The sequence below is a fragment of the Pseudorasbora parva genome, chromosome 4, assembly GCF_024679245.1.
Source record: "Pseudorasbora parva isolate DD20220531a chromosome 4, ASM2467924v1, whole genome shotgun sequence".
Classification (NCBI taxonomy): domain Eukaryota; kingdom Metazoa; phylum Chordata; class Actinopteri; order Cypriniformes; family Gobionidae; genus Pseudorasbora; species Pseudorasbora parva.
Window position 1 is genome coordinate 48,486,157 of NC_090175.1, and position 20,273 is coordinate 48,506,429.

Sequence of the window (20,273 nt, forward strand, 5' to 3'; positions counted from 1 at the left end):
TCTTAATTGTGACGCGGAAGGCACTTGACCATGCTTCGGATTTTGACGCCTTGGGGGTGAGAACGGGTTGGAAAAACTCGGGGAGTTATGATCATTGTAGTTGAGAAAACATCTTCCTAAGTAGAAATAAATGCGGGGGGCGGCGCATTGGGGACCCATCCAACCCATCCAAGATGGCGGGGGGGCGGCGCATTGGGGACCCATCCAAAGCCCCGTTTCCACCACAGGAACTTTACCCAGGAACTAGGAACTTTGGGTGGTACTTCGTGTGTTTAGACCGCAGGAACCAGGGTAAAATTGAAGTTCCGGGTAAATATTTCCCCCTCCAAACGGCCCTGCTCGCGAGGTAGTACTTTTTCAAAGTTCAGGAACTTTCGAGGGCGGGACTTGGGCGCTGAACATGCTGATTGGTTGAGCTCACGCAGTTCAACCGGCATTTTTAAAAGTCTTTTGCGAGGTTCGTTCTGCGTTCAGTAAATATCAGTCTTGCTCTCTGTCTGGTGGCGCGCGGTCGTCTCAGCCATCTCACGTTCAATGTCCGTAATAGCTGATAATAATATACATTGTCATTTTAAATCTAGCTTTACAAGCTTTCTGAATATGCTGCAGCTGCATGCTGCTGAATCTGCATATTAGTGCTCTTTTCTGTCGTTGTTAATTACCTCTTTAGTAAACCTATACATAACCAGCAAAAGCAGCAAAGCTTGAATCTCTTCCATACTCGTTATTCATTTTTTTTCACCATGTAAAGGACCTGACCGATTACTTTTAAGTGTGTGTCCTTACATGACGTGACGGCGCGCGCCGCGCTCATGTTGACAAGAGAGGAAAGTACATTTTTCTGAGGGGTAAACTTTTTATTTCGTAAGTTATGAAGATAATGTTGGAGTAATGACACAGCGTATATTGCCCCGGGCAGTTTTTACTTTAACTGCGCCTGACAGAATTTTTTTTTTTCTGAGATGATTATTACACTTTACAACAAATAGCAATAAATAATACTGTATTAGTCCTGGTGGCCGTTAAGAGTTGCTATGGCTTCAGTTAACACACTCCAGCTGCTGGAGAAAACAGCGTTGACATTTTTGGTGCGGCAGACAAACTGCATGTGACAAAATGATTGCGATTGAAAGTCATCACATGTAAACACCAGATCGGTTTAGATAACGTCTCATGTAAACAGTTCACTAAATCTTTCAATCGGTACACTTAAAAATGATTACATGTCCTTCACTGATTTGGAGGAGCAGTCGCGCGCAGTCCTACATCACCGGACTAATTTGCCTAATCTTCTCGGAACTTTATCGCGGTCGAAACGCAGACAGCTGCAGGTCTGGGGGGAGAAAAGTTCCTGTAAAAAAGTTCCTGGTACAAATTGTTCCGGGTAATTTTGGTGGAAACGGGGCTCATGATGGCAGGGGGGGGGGGGGGCAGCGAATTGGGGACCCATCCAAGATGGCACCGCTCTGATACGTCCGCTCCAATAGGCAGCGTAAGTCTATGGGGCGTCCACGTATATTATGTCTATGGGTGAGGGGTTCGAATGCCAGTCGCCATGTTGCCCCTCCATCTTGAAAGTACATTAGCCAAAGAGAGACATACCCGTAAATTCAAGCTTCGCCTTTCACGTTTTTACACTCGATGGCACTGTGTCGAATGTGAAGAGGGGGATTGCCATGTTAATCTTGGACTAAATCGGCCACCGTAGGAGTTAAAACGAAATCGGAATTGAGAGGAACAGAAACTATTATTCACTGGATGGTCATATACCTTTTCACTGCTAGATGGGGGAAAATATCACACAGTGTAGCTTTAAGCCTATAGCTACTTTTATATAAGTCAGATCTGGTTTTTGTTGCTGTTATTTTTATTGTATATTTTGGATTCAGGCATATTGTTTATTACAGTTTGGACAGGAATCCCTGTTATTTCAACCTAAATAAATATATATGAAAAAATATTAAATGTTTTCTGATGTTTATTCTAGGCTGATGCAACATATTTAATTACTGAATAATGAATAATTACTAAGCATATTGTCACAGTGTGTTTTGGACATGCTCATGTTTTTAAGTTCGCCATGTTCACTGTCTTGTTTCTTTGTAGTTCATGTTCATATTTCATGTTTTTGGGGTTGTCATGTTCACTGCCATGCACTCATCATTGTTCACAGGTGCTCCTTGTCCAATCATTTAGTCCTTGTGTATTTAAGCCCTCATGTTTGTCATTGGTCCTTGTCTTGAACTGAATGTTTGCTGCCACTGTTGGTGACATTTGTTAAGCCATGCTATATGTTAGCCATGTTTTTGTTTTTAGTTCAAGCCAATTAAAGTTTATTGTTTTTGCTTTGTTTTATATTTTGGATCTTCTTTTTGAATAATAACTCCACTTGGGTTCTTCAAGCTTGCCTCCACTGGACTCAATTATATGTCTATCTCTCTCTCTGACACCTGCAGATTCATTTTGGTGTTGATTATGTTGCCATAAAAATGCATAATTACTAAGCAAATATGTTTTGCATTATAATTGTTTTAAAACAATTTAATTAGTGTGGGATCTGTTCTATGTGTTTTTGGCTTGTGATTATTGAATGTGCTGATGATATTTTGAAAAATCATTTGCGATTATATATTCCTAAGTGCCTGTGGCAGGAGGGACAGGTATGATGAGCGTCTTGAAACCCCTTGACAAAGAATGGGATGAGACAAAATCCACAAATAAGCCTGCAAAATGTAATGAAGACAGAGACAAAATAAGAAAAAATGACAGATGTATTTTTTTTAAAGAGTCACAATTTTGCCAATAATGCACGTACCCAAGTAGAGTTAATAAGAGGCACATGCCCCATGCAGCAGAACCGGGTTTATATTCCACATTAGTGATGATGCTCTTATGGCAGTACTGACACACGGTCACTGTTGGTGTGTCACCAAAAACAACAACCCTCTGCTGTGGCTGCACCATGATCACCTGGGGGGCGACGGCGACGGCCCTCACCTCCTGCTGCATCAACACTGCAGGTGGTGAACAAAACAGTGTTACTGCAGATGAAATATAACATTAAATCAATATTTATCAGGTCAAACTTTGAATTAATACCTTTATCTAAACTGCTCACTATGGGTCATGCACATACTCCATGTTTTGTAGATTTTTGAACACTTTTTAACTGTGTTTGTAGTTCTGAACCGAATCCTCCTCCAAATCGCAATGGGTTGTGGGCAATATTAGCCTTTATAGTGTGCATGGATCCACACTTCGAAAATCTACCATAAATAGTAGACCATCCTGGGACATTTGACATACTCTTTTCAACATACTGTACTTTGGGATGTGTACTCTAATCTCTCATACTATTTAGGATGGATAGTATGGACGAAGGGACAGATTCATTGAGCAAAACGATTCTTGGTAGAACTTTTCTACGCTTTGACTTCTTAACTATTTTCGAACGCAAATACACTGTGGTACAGATCCGCAACTATAATAATACAGAACTATTTATTCATATAAGGACAGGGGTCAGCATGGGCACCCTGACTGATCTGCGGCTGTGCAGCCCCATACGCAACAAACTGTGATGCACTGTGTATTCTGACACCTTTCTATCAGAACCAGCATTAACTTCTTGAGAAATTTGAGCTACAGTAGCTTGTCTGTTTGATTGGACCTTACAGGCCATGCAGGCATCGCTCCCCATCGTGCATCAAAGAGCCTTGGCTGCCCATAACCTTGTCACCTGTTCACCACTCTTCCTTCCTTGGACCACTTTTGATAGATTCTGACTACTGCACAGGAACACTCGCTGCAGTTTTGGAGATGCTCTGACCCAGTCGTCTAGCCATCACAATTTGGCCCAAACTCGCTTAAATCCTTACGCTTGCCCATTTTTCCTGCTTCTAACACATCAGCTTTGATGACAAAATGTTCACTTGCTGCCTAACATATCCCACACACTAACATGTTCCGTGTTGAAGAGATAATCAGTGTTATTCACTTCACCTTTCAATCATAACGCTATGTCTGATCGGTGTATGTTTATAATAATGTTCTGAGGTTTAGGATGAATGCTTGATGTAACCACTTACTTTGTTCTTGTCTCACCATTGCTATTTGAGGTGGCACATTGAGGACAGGATAAGGGTTTGCCCTCCTTTCATTAGGGTTTTGAGGCATCTCTTGACCATTATCTGAAAATATAAAAATAAATAAATCTGTGCTTTAATTATTATATAAAAATGTCTCACCAGCTGCAGCTCTTACTTGTCTCCCTGTAGGCAGGTGATGCTATAGCAGTGGCATATGAGGGTGGCGGTGTAGCGGGGATCTCCTCATAAAGATGGATGTTGTTATAATCGGGGGGTAAGGATGTGCAGCCAGATGCAGTTACTTCCATACTAAATCTAATGAGATAAATAGTACCCACACTTAAGTCATTGAGCTTTTGAAGAAAATGAAAATAAAATCGCTGTAGCCTACATTACCTTCCTTCTTTTAGAAATATGAAATACTTAATATACCATCAGGTGTTCTGATTCAGTCCTTGCGAGAGAATTTTTTATTTTATTTTATTTAAATTAATTTAAATAATCTATCATAGAAAAATAAAACACACCATATTATTTCTAACCAGCAGTGCTCATGGTAACCTATTATAGACTAACTGTTCTGGAGCAGTGCTTCTACACCGAAGCAAGTTCAGTCCAGAGAACGAAGCAAAGGAGAATAACCTGGTTGAATCAGCATTACTAAATCAATATGAGGTGCAAATATGTTTCAGTAAACGTTGTAAATATATTAACATGTGAATGAAAATGACTGAACAAGGAATTGATCAAAAAACAATTTACCGTACATTATAAAACATCCATATTATTTATTTAAAAAAATGTTCTTTAAAGGCTACTTGTGTTTGTGTACAGTTTAATCTTTCTGGATCAAGTATGATAGGAATGAAAAGAGCAAGAGGAAAAAAACTGGCACTACAAAAAACAAAACAAAACTTAAAAAGTCATATCTTTTTCTTTTTTTCTTTTTCTTTTCTTTTTAAAAAAATAAAAAAATAAATACTAAATATTTATTTTATTCATCCACGATATATCATTCCACATGTATTATTTTATTTCTGAGCCTGATACTGCAATCTCAGTTGTGAACTTAGCTAAAAAAAGTAAAATAAGTCACGACATTCAGACCTTATTTATCATGTTGAAGCATGTCTTTCTACTACACATTTACATGTTTTATGTATGTCAACTTATAGAGAACTTGGGAATGTCTGCCTGTCTTTTTGCTCCTTCATACATTTTGTTGCCTCATACATTAATTTCAAACAACTCATACCTTACTTCAAAATGCTTTTATACAAGATATCACTTTAAACAGTTGTATATAGCTAAATTATTCTTACCTGCGTGTTGATAGTTTGTAGAAAACCTTCCTTCTTGTGACATCACTGCCCGACTGACTCTACCTGTTTACCTGCACTGTTCATTTCTGTGCATTCCGTAGCTAGCCTACATAGTCAACGTGCCTTTAGTTCATCTTCACAATATGGCAAGCCGTATTAACATTTAAAAAACAAACTAGTATACATTTTCATGCTACTAGTGCTTATTCTTTAGATACCTTTAAGGTACTTATGCATTACTAGTGCCTATTTAATTGGTACCATCTTATTTATGAATAGATATATTCAATATTTCTACCTATTTATTAGATACTATTATTTATTCCAAATGTTACAAGTACGATTTTTTATTTTACTAAGATTTTTATTTGAACTCTACAGTGACCATTCTGACTAATCATAACATAAGACGAGTAAAAAAGCAGTTGTGACTAGTGAGATAAGAAATGCTATTAGTTACAATTATAACATATGTAGTGTCTAATAAATAAGAAGTAGCTAATGAATAAGAACTATCTATTTAAAGGGTTAGTTCACCCAAAAATGAAATTGATGGCTTTAATAGGTATAGTATGCGTCATATGCGTCAAGGTGCTCTCGTGAACACACGTTGGAGATTAATATTTTGTAAAAAAAAAAATATATATCCCCCCCCCCCGCAAACAAAGTACTCACATCACTTCACAAAACTGAGCTTAAACCACTGGAGTCACATGGATTACTGTTATGATGTATTTTTATCGGGCTTCAAAGGGCTTGTTGTGAGCTGTCAACTCAGGGAAGAAAGCTCTCAGATTTCATTAAAACGATCTCCATTTGTATTGGAGGTCAGAATTAGCTTCTTTTCTCTTTTCTTTTTTTTCTTTAAAAAATGCTTTACATGGGCATGTTAAACTTCAGTGTTATATTATGATTGAAAGCAAAAATGCATTATGCTCCATTATGATTTGGTTGAATGGTTTGATCCGGTTATCAATATCAATTATACTTCTTTCCGTCCACTGTTGCTGTAGCTGTTGCTTATGAAATGAAATATTTAGAGTACAAACATGGATGTATCATGATATCATAATTTCAACAAATTCATTAATAAATCAGGGTGAAGCTCACAAAAATGCCAGGTTACAATTTACCACAAAATCAAAATATAAAAATATTCTCAGTAGTGATCAGATTCTCTCATAGCAATACAGTACATTTTTGCCATTACAGTAATGATATTTATTTTCAACATAAATTGTCATTTAAAAAAAAACATTTTAAAAATTCTTAAAGGAATAGTTCCCTTTAAAATGAAAATTCTGTCATATTTTACTTACCCTCAAGTTGTTTCAAACCTGTATGAATTTCTTCCTTCAGCTGAACACAAGGGAAGATATTTTGAAGAATGTCAGTAACCAAACAATTAACTGGAGCCATTGACTTCCATAGTAGGAAAAAAAAATACTATAGAAGTCAATGGCTCCAGGTAACTGTTTGGTTACTGACATTCTTCAAAATATCTTCCCTTGTGTTCAGCTGGAGAAAGAAATTCATACAGGTTTGTAACAACTTGAGGGTGAGTAAAGGATGAAAGAATTTTCATTTTAAAATGAATTATTAAATAGGCTGTATGTCCTTCAATCCTGTTATATTTTTAACAATTTTGAGAGATTCACCCATATCATTTTCTAAAGCAAATACTGATAATGATAATGTCTAACTGATCCCATAAAACAGAAATAAATTATAGACCAGGACCATGAAAAAAATCCTTTACATGTTAAGCTATTTTTATTCAATTTAGTATGTAGTTTGTTGAAAAGGTCCAGTGCAGAGAAAATGACATTAATCTGATAAAACACATCTGGCTCATGCCAATTGCACATTGCATAAATCTCACACTGATCTGGTTCAGTACAAATGAGTTGATTTATGCCTTGTGTTTACAGCTCATCCTTGATGGTTTCATTGGTAGATTTTGGGGACTCTTTAATCGATTCATCCGACACCTGAAAAGCAGAAATAAACAGCTACTATATTACTCAAGAAGTGTTTCCCCTTAAATAATCAAGCCATCTGTTGGCTTTTGACTGACCTTATCTTCGTCATCATCATCATCATCATCCTCCTCCTCCTCCTCCTCATCTTTACTCGTTTGTTCTGGTAACACACCTCCATTATCCAGGAACTTTGAGAAAGTCTCCAAATCTCTAGCTCCATTATAGTTCACAGTCTGATTTCAAAAAGTATTTTAAAAACATTTTTCAGTACTGCCATTCTTACTCTTTTTACAATATAATATCTTACCTGTTAACTTTTAAAATTTTACTTACACAGACATAAGACATGTCTCTTTTTAAGGAACACACTACATATTATTGCAAAAGTGAAAGAAATGAAATGAAATATGTGTATGGTATGTTTGGTCTCTACAAACTCCAAATGCCCTTCCTCATTTTTTAATTTAAACTACATCAAATTACATATTCAAATGCCTTTCAAGAAGACAAAGATCGTAAAAATTTTCCTCCGAAAGTCTAGTACGACTGGCTCACTGACCCCCTAGGAGGAGAGGCTATCCTCACGCACACATATCTATTTTTTCTTCTTCTTGCACCTATGCCATCTGCTGGCCCCCACTATGCCGGCCAGGCCTACACACGCATCAAGCCAGCAGCTCTTCGTCTTATCTTCTTTTCTCAACACGGAAGGAATCGATTGCAACTGCAACACCATCAGACCGAACTATCAAAAATGTATCCTGCGACAGTATGTCTGGACGCTTTTCAACCACTCACAGGCAAATGCAAGTAACGAACGACATACAAAATTGTTAGTTAAAGCTGTGAAGCCCTTTATTCAAACCAAAGAGCTTGTAGTCGTAACTGATGGTTCTCCCAGGTCATAGACTCTTCTTCATTAGCTTCATTCCTCTTTGCTTATTTGGTTTTTCAGTCACTTTCACTTTCCATTCTACCCGGTGTATGTGTGATTTGTGTGTATGAGTTTTTGTTAAATTATTTATGTTTTCCTGATTTAGTTAATAAAATGTATGTACAATACATACTTAGTTCTGACTCCCTGTCTGCAAATAAACTTAAATGATCGTTTTTGTTATACTATGATAAATGCAAAGGAATAATTATTTTTATGAGGCCTTGAGAAATACCCTACATTGTTATCATTCACTGATTTACATATTCAGAATTAATCATAATGAGTTATGAATAATTATTAATATTTCCCTTTTTGAGCTAACTCACTAAACTTAACTAAACATTTATTTTATTTTATACAAAATACATGTTTTACTATAAGTAATTTGGACTCTAAGGGGGCAATTACACAACACCTTTTCAACTACAAAAAATTAAAATTATGCAGTTTGCACGTTAGTTACAACAACAACATTCAAAATTTAAAAAAAGAGTTATATATTGCACGTTTTTGAAAATTATTCAATTTTTTGTCTTTGTATAAACAAAAACACAAATTTCTGAAAATGGGGACGCATGCATATTACATGTTCAGTCTATGTGGTGTTTCTTTGCAAAGTAGCCAACTACTGTCACAGTCACTCCCGGTCCCGGACTCCATTTCCCAAGATCCTGTGTGTCTTACACCTGAACTCACTTCCTCATCTTCTCTCCCGGATTCCCAGCACCTGGTCCTCATCATTAGCGCACCTTTATGTTTGGACTCACTCCCCTCACTCTTGGTCGGTTCTTGTATGTATGTTTGTTAGTATCAAGTGTATTATGTAGTTTTTAGTTCTGCAGCGTGTCCTATATTCTGGTCTGAGTCTTTGTAAATAAACGGACCAGTTAGTTTTGGATGTCTTGGACTTCTCATTGCCTGACTACACCGTAACAACTTGGTCTGGAATATGATAATGTCTAACCAAGTTTTGTTCCAAATTTGAAATTGGTATCACAAAAATGTTGTCCACTAAAACGTTTGAAAATACTGTTTCCATGGTGACGCAATGTCCATATTCAAAATTCATTGTTTTCACAAGATAAATTTTGAATTTTGATGCCTAATTTATTATGATTATTAAAATATGTGATAGGAAACAGTGCAATAAAAGAGCACCAAGTGTCTTTAGTGCAAGCTTTAGTGCGTGTGTGTGTGTGCTGTTGCAAACCTTTTTTTTATCTCCAGCAGGAAAGTATTTAATGGTGGGAAATCCCTCTATAATGATACCCTCTGCATCATTTTCTGCAGCATCCATTTTTGCAATGATTATGTTCTCATGGTCTTTGTACTTCTTGCCCAACTCATCCCACACAGGAGCCAGCTGCTGACAGTGACCACACCATGGAGCATCTATGATAATGACACAAATGGTAAAACTGTCTGAAATGGAAATTGTGATAGTATTTTCTTTCCTGTTGTGAGAGTGAAATGTGATGAAAAAGAAACATCAGAAAAAACATTTATGGAGAAACTTGATTGTGCCCATGGGGAATTGATTGGAGCGTTGGAGCATTGTGGTTTGCTATTGGTCGATCTCATGTGAGTGACAGGTTGTCCCATTAATCAAGGAAGAGGTATTTTTAAGAGGGTGGGAAAGTTATTTTGATTAAAGTTTATGTGGGCATGTGATAAAAAACTATATATATATATATATATATATATATATATATATATATATATATATATATATATATATATATATATATATATATATACATATATATATATATATATTGCAATATTTCATAAAAAATAAGAAAATTGTCAATTTTGATTTCATGGTGACTTTGAAGCTATTAAATTAAGAACTAACTTACAAAATTCCACAAAGACGTTCTTAGTCTCATCAAAAGCCACTTCGTTAAAGTTCTTCCCTACAAGGACTTTAACCGGATTCTTGTCCCAGTCCTCAGGGAGTTCTTGAGTCTTAAAAAAGGGCTAGAACAAAATGCAGATTGTTTTTTTAGTATAGGCAGATTTAGAAACATGTTCAATATTACAATAATGCGGCATTACACACCTTCACAGAACCATCCAGAACCCCCTGGCAAAATGTTCTCAGCGTGTGTTTGTTAATGGTTGATTCTTCCATTGCGTATGTCACCACTTTATCAGTGTTGATCAGGCGAATAATAGGAGCATCATCTTTAGAGATACCGAAATACTTCAGCACATGATCCATTTTGTCATGTGAAACATCTAACGTGATGAAAAGCACCTACGCACATACAATGACTGTAAGCATGACAAGATTTTAAAAATCTCTGAAAAATATTTAGTGGGTTAAACAAATATGACTCTTGAAACCATGCGATGTTATATAATACTTGTTTTACTTATTCAGTGACAATTAGCTATTTAGTACAACAACAAAAAACACACAAAAAACACTTACCTTTTGCTTAAACTCACTGGCAACATGAGTAAAATCTTCGAGCAGTGAATTCTGGGATTCCACAGTTGTATTAATGAATAGGAGCATATGGTTACGGACCTTGGAGCCAAAAATTTGTTGAACATTCTGCCGAAAGATAATACAAATACAAAGAAAAGGTAAAAAAGTTTGTTTTGGTAACAAAAATAGTAATTATATCATAAATTAAAGATAGATTACGATTGGTTTTAGTAACTGGTTCATCAGTTTATCAAGTGAATTCAAAAGTGTTACCTCTTCATTAAATGGAATGACAAGTCTCATACTGTTCGAATGGATGAATGAAATCAGATCCCCTTTGTCCAGCTTGCCTTTTTCTGGGAGTGGCATATCTACCCGCTTTTCATCAAACTGGAACATTCCCAAAAAAAGGACATGTGGGGTTGGGAACATAGTTGAACCAACAGTATAACCAAACTGAATATATTGTGGAAATCCTTTTTAATTACATTCTTTTATTTATTTTTATTACACAAGAAAGTTATGTTTAGTTTGTGAACAAATTTGTGTTTTTAAATGATTCAAGTGAACAAATCTGAAACTTTTATTTGCTGTACAGATATTTTGTTAACTGAAGTCTCCACTGTAAAAAATTAAAATAAAAACCTGTGAAATTTACGGTAAAAACCGGCAGCTGAAGTTGGCAGTATTTTTCCATTAAAAATACGGAAGCGACCTTTTATGTTTTACGGATGTAAATTTAAAAGTCCCGTAAAAAATAAATAAAAATGCAGCTCTGGTTGTGAGTATTTTACAGTAAAAAAATACTGTCGCAACATTTTATATTTAACGGATGTAAATTTAAAAGCCCTGTAAAAAAAACTGCAGGGCTTTGTGGTTGGCGGTTGCCGATATTTTACTGTAAAAAAATACAGTAGCAACCTTTTATTTTTACAGTATGTAAAAAAAAATGTTGTTTTTGTTTTTTTGCCTTTTATTGCCTTCAGTCACTAACTATAACATGAAACATAGCCTTTGAGTGTGGGTGGAAAAGATGCATTTCATTGGATGGACTAACTAAATGAACACGCCCCCTTCACTGAGGTTTTATGCCTGAACGAGACTCAAAGCAAAACTGAATGAAGGTGTTGTCATCAGTTTGTCATGTCAATCTTGGTCTGGAAAGGGGATTGTGTAAAAATGACCAATGACCATACATAATTGAAAGGGTGTAAGTATGGTATTAAACTTTTTTTGAGTTTCTTATGAAAGCATTAGTTCACCCAAAAACGAAAATTCTGTCATTAATTACTCACCCTCATGTCGTTCGACACCTGTAAGACCCCCATTCATCATCAGAACACAAATGAAGATATTTTTGTTGAAATCAGATGGCTCAGAAAGGCCTTCCTCTTTCAAGACCAATAAAATGAACTAAAGACGTTGTTAAAAGGTCCATTTCACTACAGTTTGAACTAACCCTTTAAGGCCCGAGCACTGATGGTGCAAGGACCCTTCTGGAATTGCTCTGTTTATAACATTTGTAATCAAATTTTGATCAACGATATTGAGGTATTTTATCGAATCGTTTAGATGAATTATCCAATGACTCACTCATTACACACACAACATTCAATTGTTGCAATGTTTCCTGGAGAATTAATAAGTGATTGAATCTTGTTTAGTTAGCAAATTTAAAAAATCAGAATCACTGGGATGAATTAAAATACCTGCCAATAGTAGTCAGCCTACCAATCACAAACTGTAGTGCTAGAATGGGATTACCTTCTTGAAGAGCACCAATGAGTCACTGTTTACATCATACTCCTTGAAGAGCTCTGGGTTGCTTGTGATGCCAAAATTATACTCCTCTATTATTAAAGTTACATCATAAAATGTCTTTGCCTTATCTCCTTCCAAATCCTTTGGATATACAGAGAAAGAGAAAGAGTAAATTAAATTAGACTACATTTAAAATTCAAATAAATCTGATAAGCCGTTTGTTGTGAATAGAGAGTGCACTGTATAGTACACTCTTGTTATAAGGCATTGTCGGATCATAAAAGTCAGTTACAATATGCAAACAAAAGATAATTTACCTGGAAGAATCCAATCACAAACACATCATTTGCATCCAGCAGATCCTCTGCACTATTCACATCATTGAGAACAGTAGCACTGGGGCCCGTGCGCCTCTGCAGCCACATTGTGATTCCTTTTACAGTTCGCTTTCCTTTATTAAATCATAGAATAAAGCCTATAAGCTAAAAAATAGAAATAAAACATGCATTCGAACACATTAAACAAACAAATACATTACCAGAAAAATCGCTGGAATTTTGCCTGTTGCCATCTTTGAAGAATTTAAGTTTGGGAAAACCGTCCACACCAAACTCGTCGGCAAGTTCTTTCTCTTCTGTTGCATCCACTTTAGCCAGCCGTACATCCGGTGACCCTTTTTTTAGTAGTCCGGCCACTTCAGCATAAATGGGCTCCAGAGTGCGGCAGTGACCACACCATGGAGCATCTTTTGATGTTTTGGAAGACAAGCACAAGGTTCATAACTAAATCTACCTCACATAAAGCACACTAGGGCTAGTTGTCACACTTGGATGTCGTCACAAGGGCTATAGTGCAGTAAGACTTTGAGTCATGTAAATTTCAGATGTCAAAAAAGTATAAAATACTGTATAAATATAAAGTTTTTGCTTTATATTTTAAATAAATGGCATTTGTATGAGTGCTCTATTCATCAAGGAATTACTGTATATTTGATCAAATAAATGCAGCCTTGGTGATCATAAGATACTTCTTTCAAGTCTTACAACCCTAAACTTTTAATCGGTACTATACTGAAATTGTTTAAGAAATATTAGTATTATGTGTGACGACTAGACCATAGATTTGCATGTTATTAAGTTGCAAAATGCATTTGCATAAAGGTAACACTTACTTAACATTTTACTGCAATGACAATAGCACAATACACAATCCAGTGTTTTAAATTTGCATAACTGGCCAGCCTTTCAAGTGTGGGAGAAATAACAGGTGCGGCCATGATGGATGATATGCCAAACAAACGTTAGTAATCTTTGGACTTTTCTTCTGCTGCTCATGGATAGGATAGTTTAAATGCGATATAAAACTACTTTTTTAAGTGAAAGGAACTTTTTTGAACACATATTCCCTCATGCATGGCCACATGTTTTCTTGCATAGATAAGATCAGATTGTAAATTTGTAATAATAATAACAGTGATATGGGAAAGTCATACTTACAAAATTCAACGAGCAGGTATTTGTTCTCACTGAGAGCTCTGTCAAAGTTGGCACTATGAAGGACCAAAACATCTTTCTCTTCTGTAATTTCGTCTGTCTTTTCTTTTTTCTCTGGTTTTGCATCTTCTTTAGAGCTGTTTTCAACTTTTTCTTCACCGTTGTCCTCTGTTTTTTCATCCTCTGCCCTCACACACGGGCTGCAGAGCAAGAGGGTGAAACCCAGAATGTGAAGAAGCCTCATGGTCAATCAGTTCAGCCGACCTATAGAGGAAAAGTGCTGAAATGAGCTGTAAAATGCTGCTGTCTGGTCTTGTGGTGCTGATAAGAGTCCACTGACGCTGACGAATCATTGAAACGCGTGCGTGGGGCAAATCTACTGGTCTTACTTGCCACTTCACATGTGCTCTGACGGTGTGCCGTTTGAGATTTGATTACAGGCAAATATAATAACGGAATAAATTATTTTCACTTAGTATCCTGAACATATATTAGAGCATATAGCATACAGAGAGCTTTCTTTTTTGCTTGCTTCATCTTAACCAATTATTGAACAGATGAGCAAGATGAAAACATTAATGTCTTATGATTTTTTTATACACCGTCCAGATGTATATACAGTTCAAAATCAAAATATTGTTTCATGTTAAAGTATTTTCATTGACAAAACAAGTATAAAGAATATGCATTGGTGCAAGTTGAACAATTCCAATCAATGTGTGTGAATTAGCAATGACCAAACCACGTGTCCATATCAGACCTTTCTGCACATGTGCCACGTTCAGAAGTGAGCTAGCCATGCTCAGTACACGTAAGCACTCAGAGCACACAGTGTTGAAGACGGAAACGCATGCACATGTATTTACTACTGATGAAATTATAGAGCGGGCATGCACTAATATTCACTCCTGCTTTACTCTGTTTGGGAACAACAGTTGTGTAGAATGAAGAGCAAGAGTCAGGAGTGCGCTTAGTTAAAGCAACTTTTTACTGAAAAATAGTTTGCAGTTTCATCAGCAGAAGCCAGCTTCAAGTTTGTAGGCTGCGCTCTCTGTACATACATTTTTCAAAGCAATACTCTTTCCCAAGGTCTTTCCATGTCATTACTGCAGGTTGAATGATTCTGATTGGCTAAGAGAAAATAGGTAGTCATAGTAAATTTCCACACATGGTCAGTTAATCAGATCTCGTCTCAATAGATCATTTGTTGATGCTTTCACTCCTGAATTAGGCACGCAGTGACCTTCCAGGTCTGGAGCCGGTGCCAGCTTGCCCAGAAAACAAGTCCCCCCATCTCCTAGGATAATTCACCACCAATACTGATCTGTAAAAAAGAATACTAGCACACATATACAGCTACACAGTCTCTCCAAGGTTGGAGTTTGTTGAGCTCCAGCTCTGACCAGAAAGTTTCCCAAAACAACTGATAACATGTTCTTTCTCCCAGTAAGAGCTATAAACAATATTCACCATTATTCTTAAGAAGGAAGATACAAAGAAAAATAAAAGATTATAAGTATAAAATCAATAAAATATAAACATAAATAAAAACATAATTTAGTAAAAAGGAATGAAACCAATTCAGAGAACAATCAAACAAGAAGAAATCATTTAAATGATCTTAATAGGAGGATAAATATTTTGTTAAGGATAAGGTTTTGATTATAAATTTCCTTCAGATATAATTGAAGCAGCAGTGGATCTTAAAATCCACACTCTTCACCTCACTAAACGTGCATTGACTGTACCTAAATTATTCAGCATAAAGGCATGTGGACAAAAACAGACAGACATTTAGTTTAGTTTGCTTCGTGCATGTATACTGATCAGGCATAACATTATGACCACTGACAGATGAAGTGAATAGCACTGATTATCTCTTCATCATGGCACCTGCTGGGTGGGATATGTTAGGCAGCAAGTTAACAAGTGAACATTTCCTCAAAGTCGATGTATTAGAAGCAGGAAAAATGGGCAAGAGTAATGATTTACGTATCTGACAATGGCCAAATTGTGATGGCTAGACATCTGGGTCAGAGTACCTCCAAAACTGCAGCTCTTGTGAAGTGTTCCCGGTCTGCAGTGGTCAGTATCTATCAAAAGTAGTCCAAGGAAGGAAGAGTGGTGAAGTGTGGGCGGCCGAGGCTCATTGATGCACATGGAGAGCGAAGGCCAGCCTGTTTGTCTCAAATTGCTCAATAAGTTAATGCTGGTTTTGATAGAAAGGTGTCAGAATACACATTGCATCAGTTTGTTGCATATGGGGCTGCATAGCCGCAGACCAGTCAGGGTGCCCATGCTGAGCCCTGTCTACCGCCGAAAGCGCCAGCAGTGGGCATGTGAACTGGATCATGGAGCAATGGAAGAAGGTGGATTGGTCTGATGAATTAAGTTTTCTTGAATGGCCGGGTGCATGTGTGTCACTTACCTGGGGAACACATGGCGCCAGGATACACAATGGGAAAGCCTTCCATGCCACCCATGTGAATGTTACTACCTAAGACCATGCACACGGTATTCCCTGGTGGCTGTGAACTATTTCAGCAGGATAATGTGACAGATTTTGATAGATACTGACCATTGCAGACCAGGAACACCCCACAAGAGCTGCAGTTTTGGAGATGATCTGACCCATTGTCTAACCATCACAATTTGGCTCAATTTCATCACAAACTCGCTAATCCTTATGCTTGCTCATTTTTCCTGCTTCTAACACATCAACTTTGAGGGCAAAAAGTTTCCTTGCTGCCTAATATATCCGAACCACTATAACAGGTGTCATGATGAAGAGATAATCAGTGTTATTCACTTCACCTGTTATAATGTTATGCCTGGTCGGTGTATAGGTTCAGTTTACATTTATTTTAGTTTCGATTAATTGCATGTTACATGTTAGTTTGGTCACAGTTGTCACAATTTACTTTGTGGTTGTGACCTGACCATCATTTTTTTACTAATTTCTGCCCATTAAATGAAGGTACAGTATGTAAGGGGTTAGCAGCATTATAGATCACAAAAAAATGTGTTTTAATAACATATTTTGCTGCTTTATTTTAGCAAGATAATTATTTTAGGCTACGTGAAAAAAAAAAACTAGAGAAAGAATCATCTAGAAAATGTATGAGCATCACACATTTATTACAGCTCTGTATTAAAAATGTAGCCTAATACAGTTCCACTGCATGCCCAAAATAGCATAAAATAAATACAATAATAGGCTGTATACTTACAGAAACAATGAAAAGAAATGAAACAGTTGATAGTCCAAATATAAAATTAATATTTTTTTAAAGAAAAGTTTTTAGTGCAGTTTTGCTTGTGTGTGTATATATATATATATATATATATATATATATATATATATATATATATATATATATATAGTGTGCAGTGTGTGTGTACATATATTACCAGAAAACAAGGTCAACAAGAACAGAAAGAAAAGCATTTAAACATTAAGTAGTAAAATATAAATTATATTTATAGTGATGTGACTGTAAAATGATTAGTTATGATAGTGTGTAGTCACAGTTGAATTCACTGGGATTCTCTCTGTCCATGGCCCAGTGAGCGAGTAAATCGCTGAAGTCCAGGGTGCTTGAGCTGCTGAGAGTCCCAGAGACACCGGAGCTGGTCATGGAGCAAACACTCGTGTTACTGAACATGCTCAGTGACGTGCTGATGTTGATGGAGCTCTCCGATGTGTCGATCATACTGAGCGAGTTCTCTTGCGTGTTGGGATCACCATCATGTTGGTGTGCAAAAGGCTCTGTCCAGAAGCTGATTGGCAGACGCCGCTGGCTCATGGGCAAACCCCGCCCTTTCCTTTGAGCATCTTGAAAGAGCTCAGCAAGGGGCCCGAGCGGCTCAGGCTCCTCGGCCTGCCCTGATGATGCTACTTTGATGAAGTCAGCATAGTATCGCTGGCGGCCTCCGACTTTTGGACACGGTCTCTCTGCATAAATGTCACAGGCATCCGGGTCTTGGCTTCGGCCAAAGTATCGCTGGACATCGTTGCTGATGAGTTCAGCGAACCGCAGGAGCTGGTTGGTCATCTCAGCGTTATTGGGGGAGGGATCAAAACTCCACGGCTCTTCCTCTTGAGACTCACTGACAACTCCATCTTCTTCCTCCTCCAGACTGTCCTCTCTCAGCTCCTCTTCATATTCCTCTTCAGTCTCCTCCTCATCCTCAGCGGGAAAGAAGCAGGGAGGGAAGGGTTTTGCGAAACCCAAATTGCTCAGTGTCCTGATAACACTTGCTGCCATCCTATGAAGAAAATTAAAAATAGAAACAGTTATATATATTAATAAAATGAACTGTTTTCTCAGAACAAGATGCCTGGAAATGTGCCACATTTATAATTAGAATGTAATTGTATGTATTATAGTTCCTATAAACATTGTTTTGGCCAAAAGCTTTGCAAATAATAAACTGTGTAAGAATATTGAAATGTTTTCAGTGTTTTTTATTCTATTTTATATATTTATTCTATTTTAAATTATATAGAGGCACAATTATATAAATAAGAAAGAGTTATTATATTTTATTATAGAATTATAAGTATTAGTATTATGCAGCAGAAATTATAATAAAAAAATAAATGTACTATAAAGGTATAAATGTGCAGCTATATAGGGTATATATATATATATATATATATATATAAATTATATTAATAGTTTATTTAATAGTACTTATATATTAGCTATTATAGGCTAATATAGTTTATACGTTATAGGCCTGGTTAATCTAGTTTTTTATAAATGCCAGAATGGGGAAAGTTTATAATGTAATTTTACACAATTTCTATTGTTCTCTGTACAACAAATTTGTAATTAATAAATTAATTAATAATTTGTAATTAATAATGTAAGAAAGAAAGAAAGAAAGAAAGAAAGAAAGAAAGAAAGAAAGAAAGAAAGAAAGAAAGAAAGAAAGAAAGAAAGAAAGAAAGAAAGAAAGAAAGAAAGAAAGAAAGAAAGAAAGAAAGAAAGTAGTTAGTTTTTAATCGTTGGTGATTATTTTTCAGAAGATGTTTAAATGTGTGCAGTGAGTCTCTCTTACCGTGTAGGCTAATGCTGGATGGATGCCGCTCGTGAAGTCTTGCCGTCCGTTTCGCGTTATGGATAATTAGCGGTTTGCTCATTTATACCATCGCTCGTGGGGAGTCTGTTTTCAGAGCAAATATTTACGCGCGCGTCTGAAATAGTGTTCTGCTCAAACAGAGCGTGAGTTTGTCTTGGCGCCCAGCAACCGGAGAGACGAACGGAAACTGGCGCGCGCGGCGGCCGCTATAACGCTTCGTTTGCCGGGGGACGCTCAAGTGTCGGTTCACCTCAGCGCATACACACAGACGTACATACACACCGTCTGACACACAGCTGTTATCGCCACTTATGGCTGAACCTAAAAAGGCGTGAAATCGCATCTTACGCCGTTTTGACTTTTGAATGAGCCCCTTTATAAAACTCCATTAAAAAGACAAGCAAGCCAAATGACCCGCATTACTTTGATCTGTGCAAGGGGCGTTTGACCTTTAAGATTATGAGTAAGATCAAAGTTTATTTACCAAAAGCACAATGCATCAGTAGCCTAATTAATGCTATCTGGAATCCCAAAATAGATAATAAAATTAAAAGTTAAGACCGGGCTTGTTGGCACAAGTTGAATCAACAAATGTCCATTAGTTATATAACTTGTAAAACAATGTTTTGAACTGAATCAAAGAATGTCTTTAAGTTAAGTTGACTCATGTTTTTGAGGCAGCAGATGAACTTTCGTTTCTAAATTTAACCGACTTTAAATGTTTACAGTGCAGGGATTATGTAGGCCTAAAAGTTACAGTAACATTCAATAATTTCAAACATTTAGTTCAATCTCTTGCAATGAATAATTATTAAAATTCAAATGTCCAAAGTCTAGCTATTTATCTTTTTCATTCTGAGGTCAAACTTACTTACTTTCAAAAATAAATGCACTTTGCATAGAGTAAAAAAATGGGAAATGTGTTTCATCGGTAGCCTACTGTATATCAACAAAAGCCAATAACTATAGCTTATGAAATAGAACAACTTTTTTAAACTGCACCATAAAAAAATAAAAAAAGATTTTGTTTTTTTAAATTTTTACAGTCAAACTGCAACACACACACAGATTTGGGGGGGGGGTCAGTGGCAAACAGCGAGGAGGAGAAATATAATTATTGATGAATGGGCAAGTGTGTGTGTGTGTGTGTGTGTGTGTGTGTGTG

The 20,273-nt window shown here is 36.6% G+C and overlaps 3 protein-coding genes across 4 annotated transcripts; all 3 read right to left on the reverse strand.

The window, feature by feature from the left end:
- Window positions 1-1,439: 1,439 nt before the first annotated feature.
- si:dkeyp-75b4.8 (lipopolysaccharide-induced tumor necrosis factor-alpha factor homolog) lies at window positions 1,440-5,555 on the reverse strand. 2 transcript variants are annotated; one of them, XM_067442823.1, is made up of 5 exons: window positions 5,411-5,555; window positions 4,264-4,403; window positions 4,089-4,190; window positions 2,816-3,014; window positions 1,440-2,723 (listed from the first exon to the last, which is right to left on the reverse strand). In XM_067442823.1, exons 2-5 carry the CDS (start codon window positions 4,394-4,396, stop codon window positions 2,615-2,617), a joined length of 543 nt encoding a protein of 180 aa, XP_067298924.1. In that variant the 5' UTR covers window positions 4,397-4,403; window positions 5,411-5,555; the 3' UTR covers window positions 1,440-2,614. The 2 variants fall into 2 exon arrangements, with proteins under 2 accessions (XP_067298924.1, XP_067298923.1); XM_067442822.1 differs by having other exon boundaries at window positions 2,816-3,041.
- A 1,623-nt stretch (window positions 5,556-7,178) lies between these two features.
- pdia2 (protein disulfide isomerase family A, member 2) lies at window positions 7,179-14,376 on the reverse strand. The gene is made up of 11 exons (XM_067442824.1): window positions 14,024-14,376; window positions 13,066-13,272; window positions 12,845-12,978; window positions 12,531-12,668; window positions 11,040-11,156; window positions 10,767-10,892; window positions 10,392-10,589; window positions 10,189-10,309; window positions 9,540-9,721; window positions 7,488-7,625; window positions 7,179-7,401 (listed from the first exon to the last, which is right to left on the reverse strand). Exons 1-11 carry the CDS (start codon window positions 14,262-14,264, stop codon window positions 7,336-7,338), a joined length of 1,668 nt encoding a protein of 555 aa, XP_067298925.1. The 5' UTR covers window positions 14,265-14,376; the 3' UTR covers window positions 7,179-7,335.
- A 3,044-nt stretch (window positions 14,377-17,420) lies between these two features.
- On the reverse strand, window positions 17,421-19,410 carry percc1 (proline and glutamate rich with coiled coil 1). The gene is made up of 2 exons (XM_067442825.1): window positions 19,088-19,410; window positions 17,421-18,289 (listed from the first exon to the last, which is right to left on the reverse strand). Exon 2 carries the CDS (start codon window positions 18,286-18,288, stop codon window positions 17,530-17,532), a length of 759 nt encoding a protein of 252 aa, XP_067298926.1. The 5' UTR covers window position 18,289; window positions 19,088-19,410; the 3' UTR covers window positions 17,421-17,529.
- Window positions 19,411-20,273: the final 863 nt, after the last annotated feature.

Bases quoted from the DNA above. Each gene is read 5' to 3' on its own strand.
- percc1 (XM_067442825.1), bottom strand. From the start codon at position 18,288: ATGGCAGCAAGTGTTATCAGGACACTGAGCAATTTGGGTTTCGCAAAA.
- si:dkeyp-75b4.8 (XM_067442822.1), bottom strand. From the start codon at position 4,396: ATGGAAGTAACTGCATCTGGCTGCACATCCTTACCCCCCGATTATAAC. The intron at 4,191-4,263 runs GTAAGAGCTGCA...TTATATTTTCAG, and splicing joins ACCTGCCTACAGGGAGACAA to ATAATGGTCAAGAGATGCCT. The intron at 3,042-4,088 runs GTAAGTGGTTAC...TTTCATCTGCAG, and splicing joins AATGGTGAGACAAGAACAAA to TAACACTGTTTTGTTCACCA.
- pdia2 (XM_067442824.1), bottom strand. From the start codon at position 14,264: ATGAGGCTTCTTCACATTCTGGGTTTCACCCTCTTGCTCTGCAGCCCG. The intron at 12,979-13,065 runs GTAATGTATTTG...GATTTAATAAAG, and splicing joins AAATTCCAGCGATTTTTCTG to GAAAGCGAACTGTAAAAGGA. The intron at 12,669-12,844 runs GTAAATTATCTT...GTATATCCAAAG, and splicing joins TTGTGATTGGATTCTTCCAG to GATTTGGAAGGAGATAAGGC.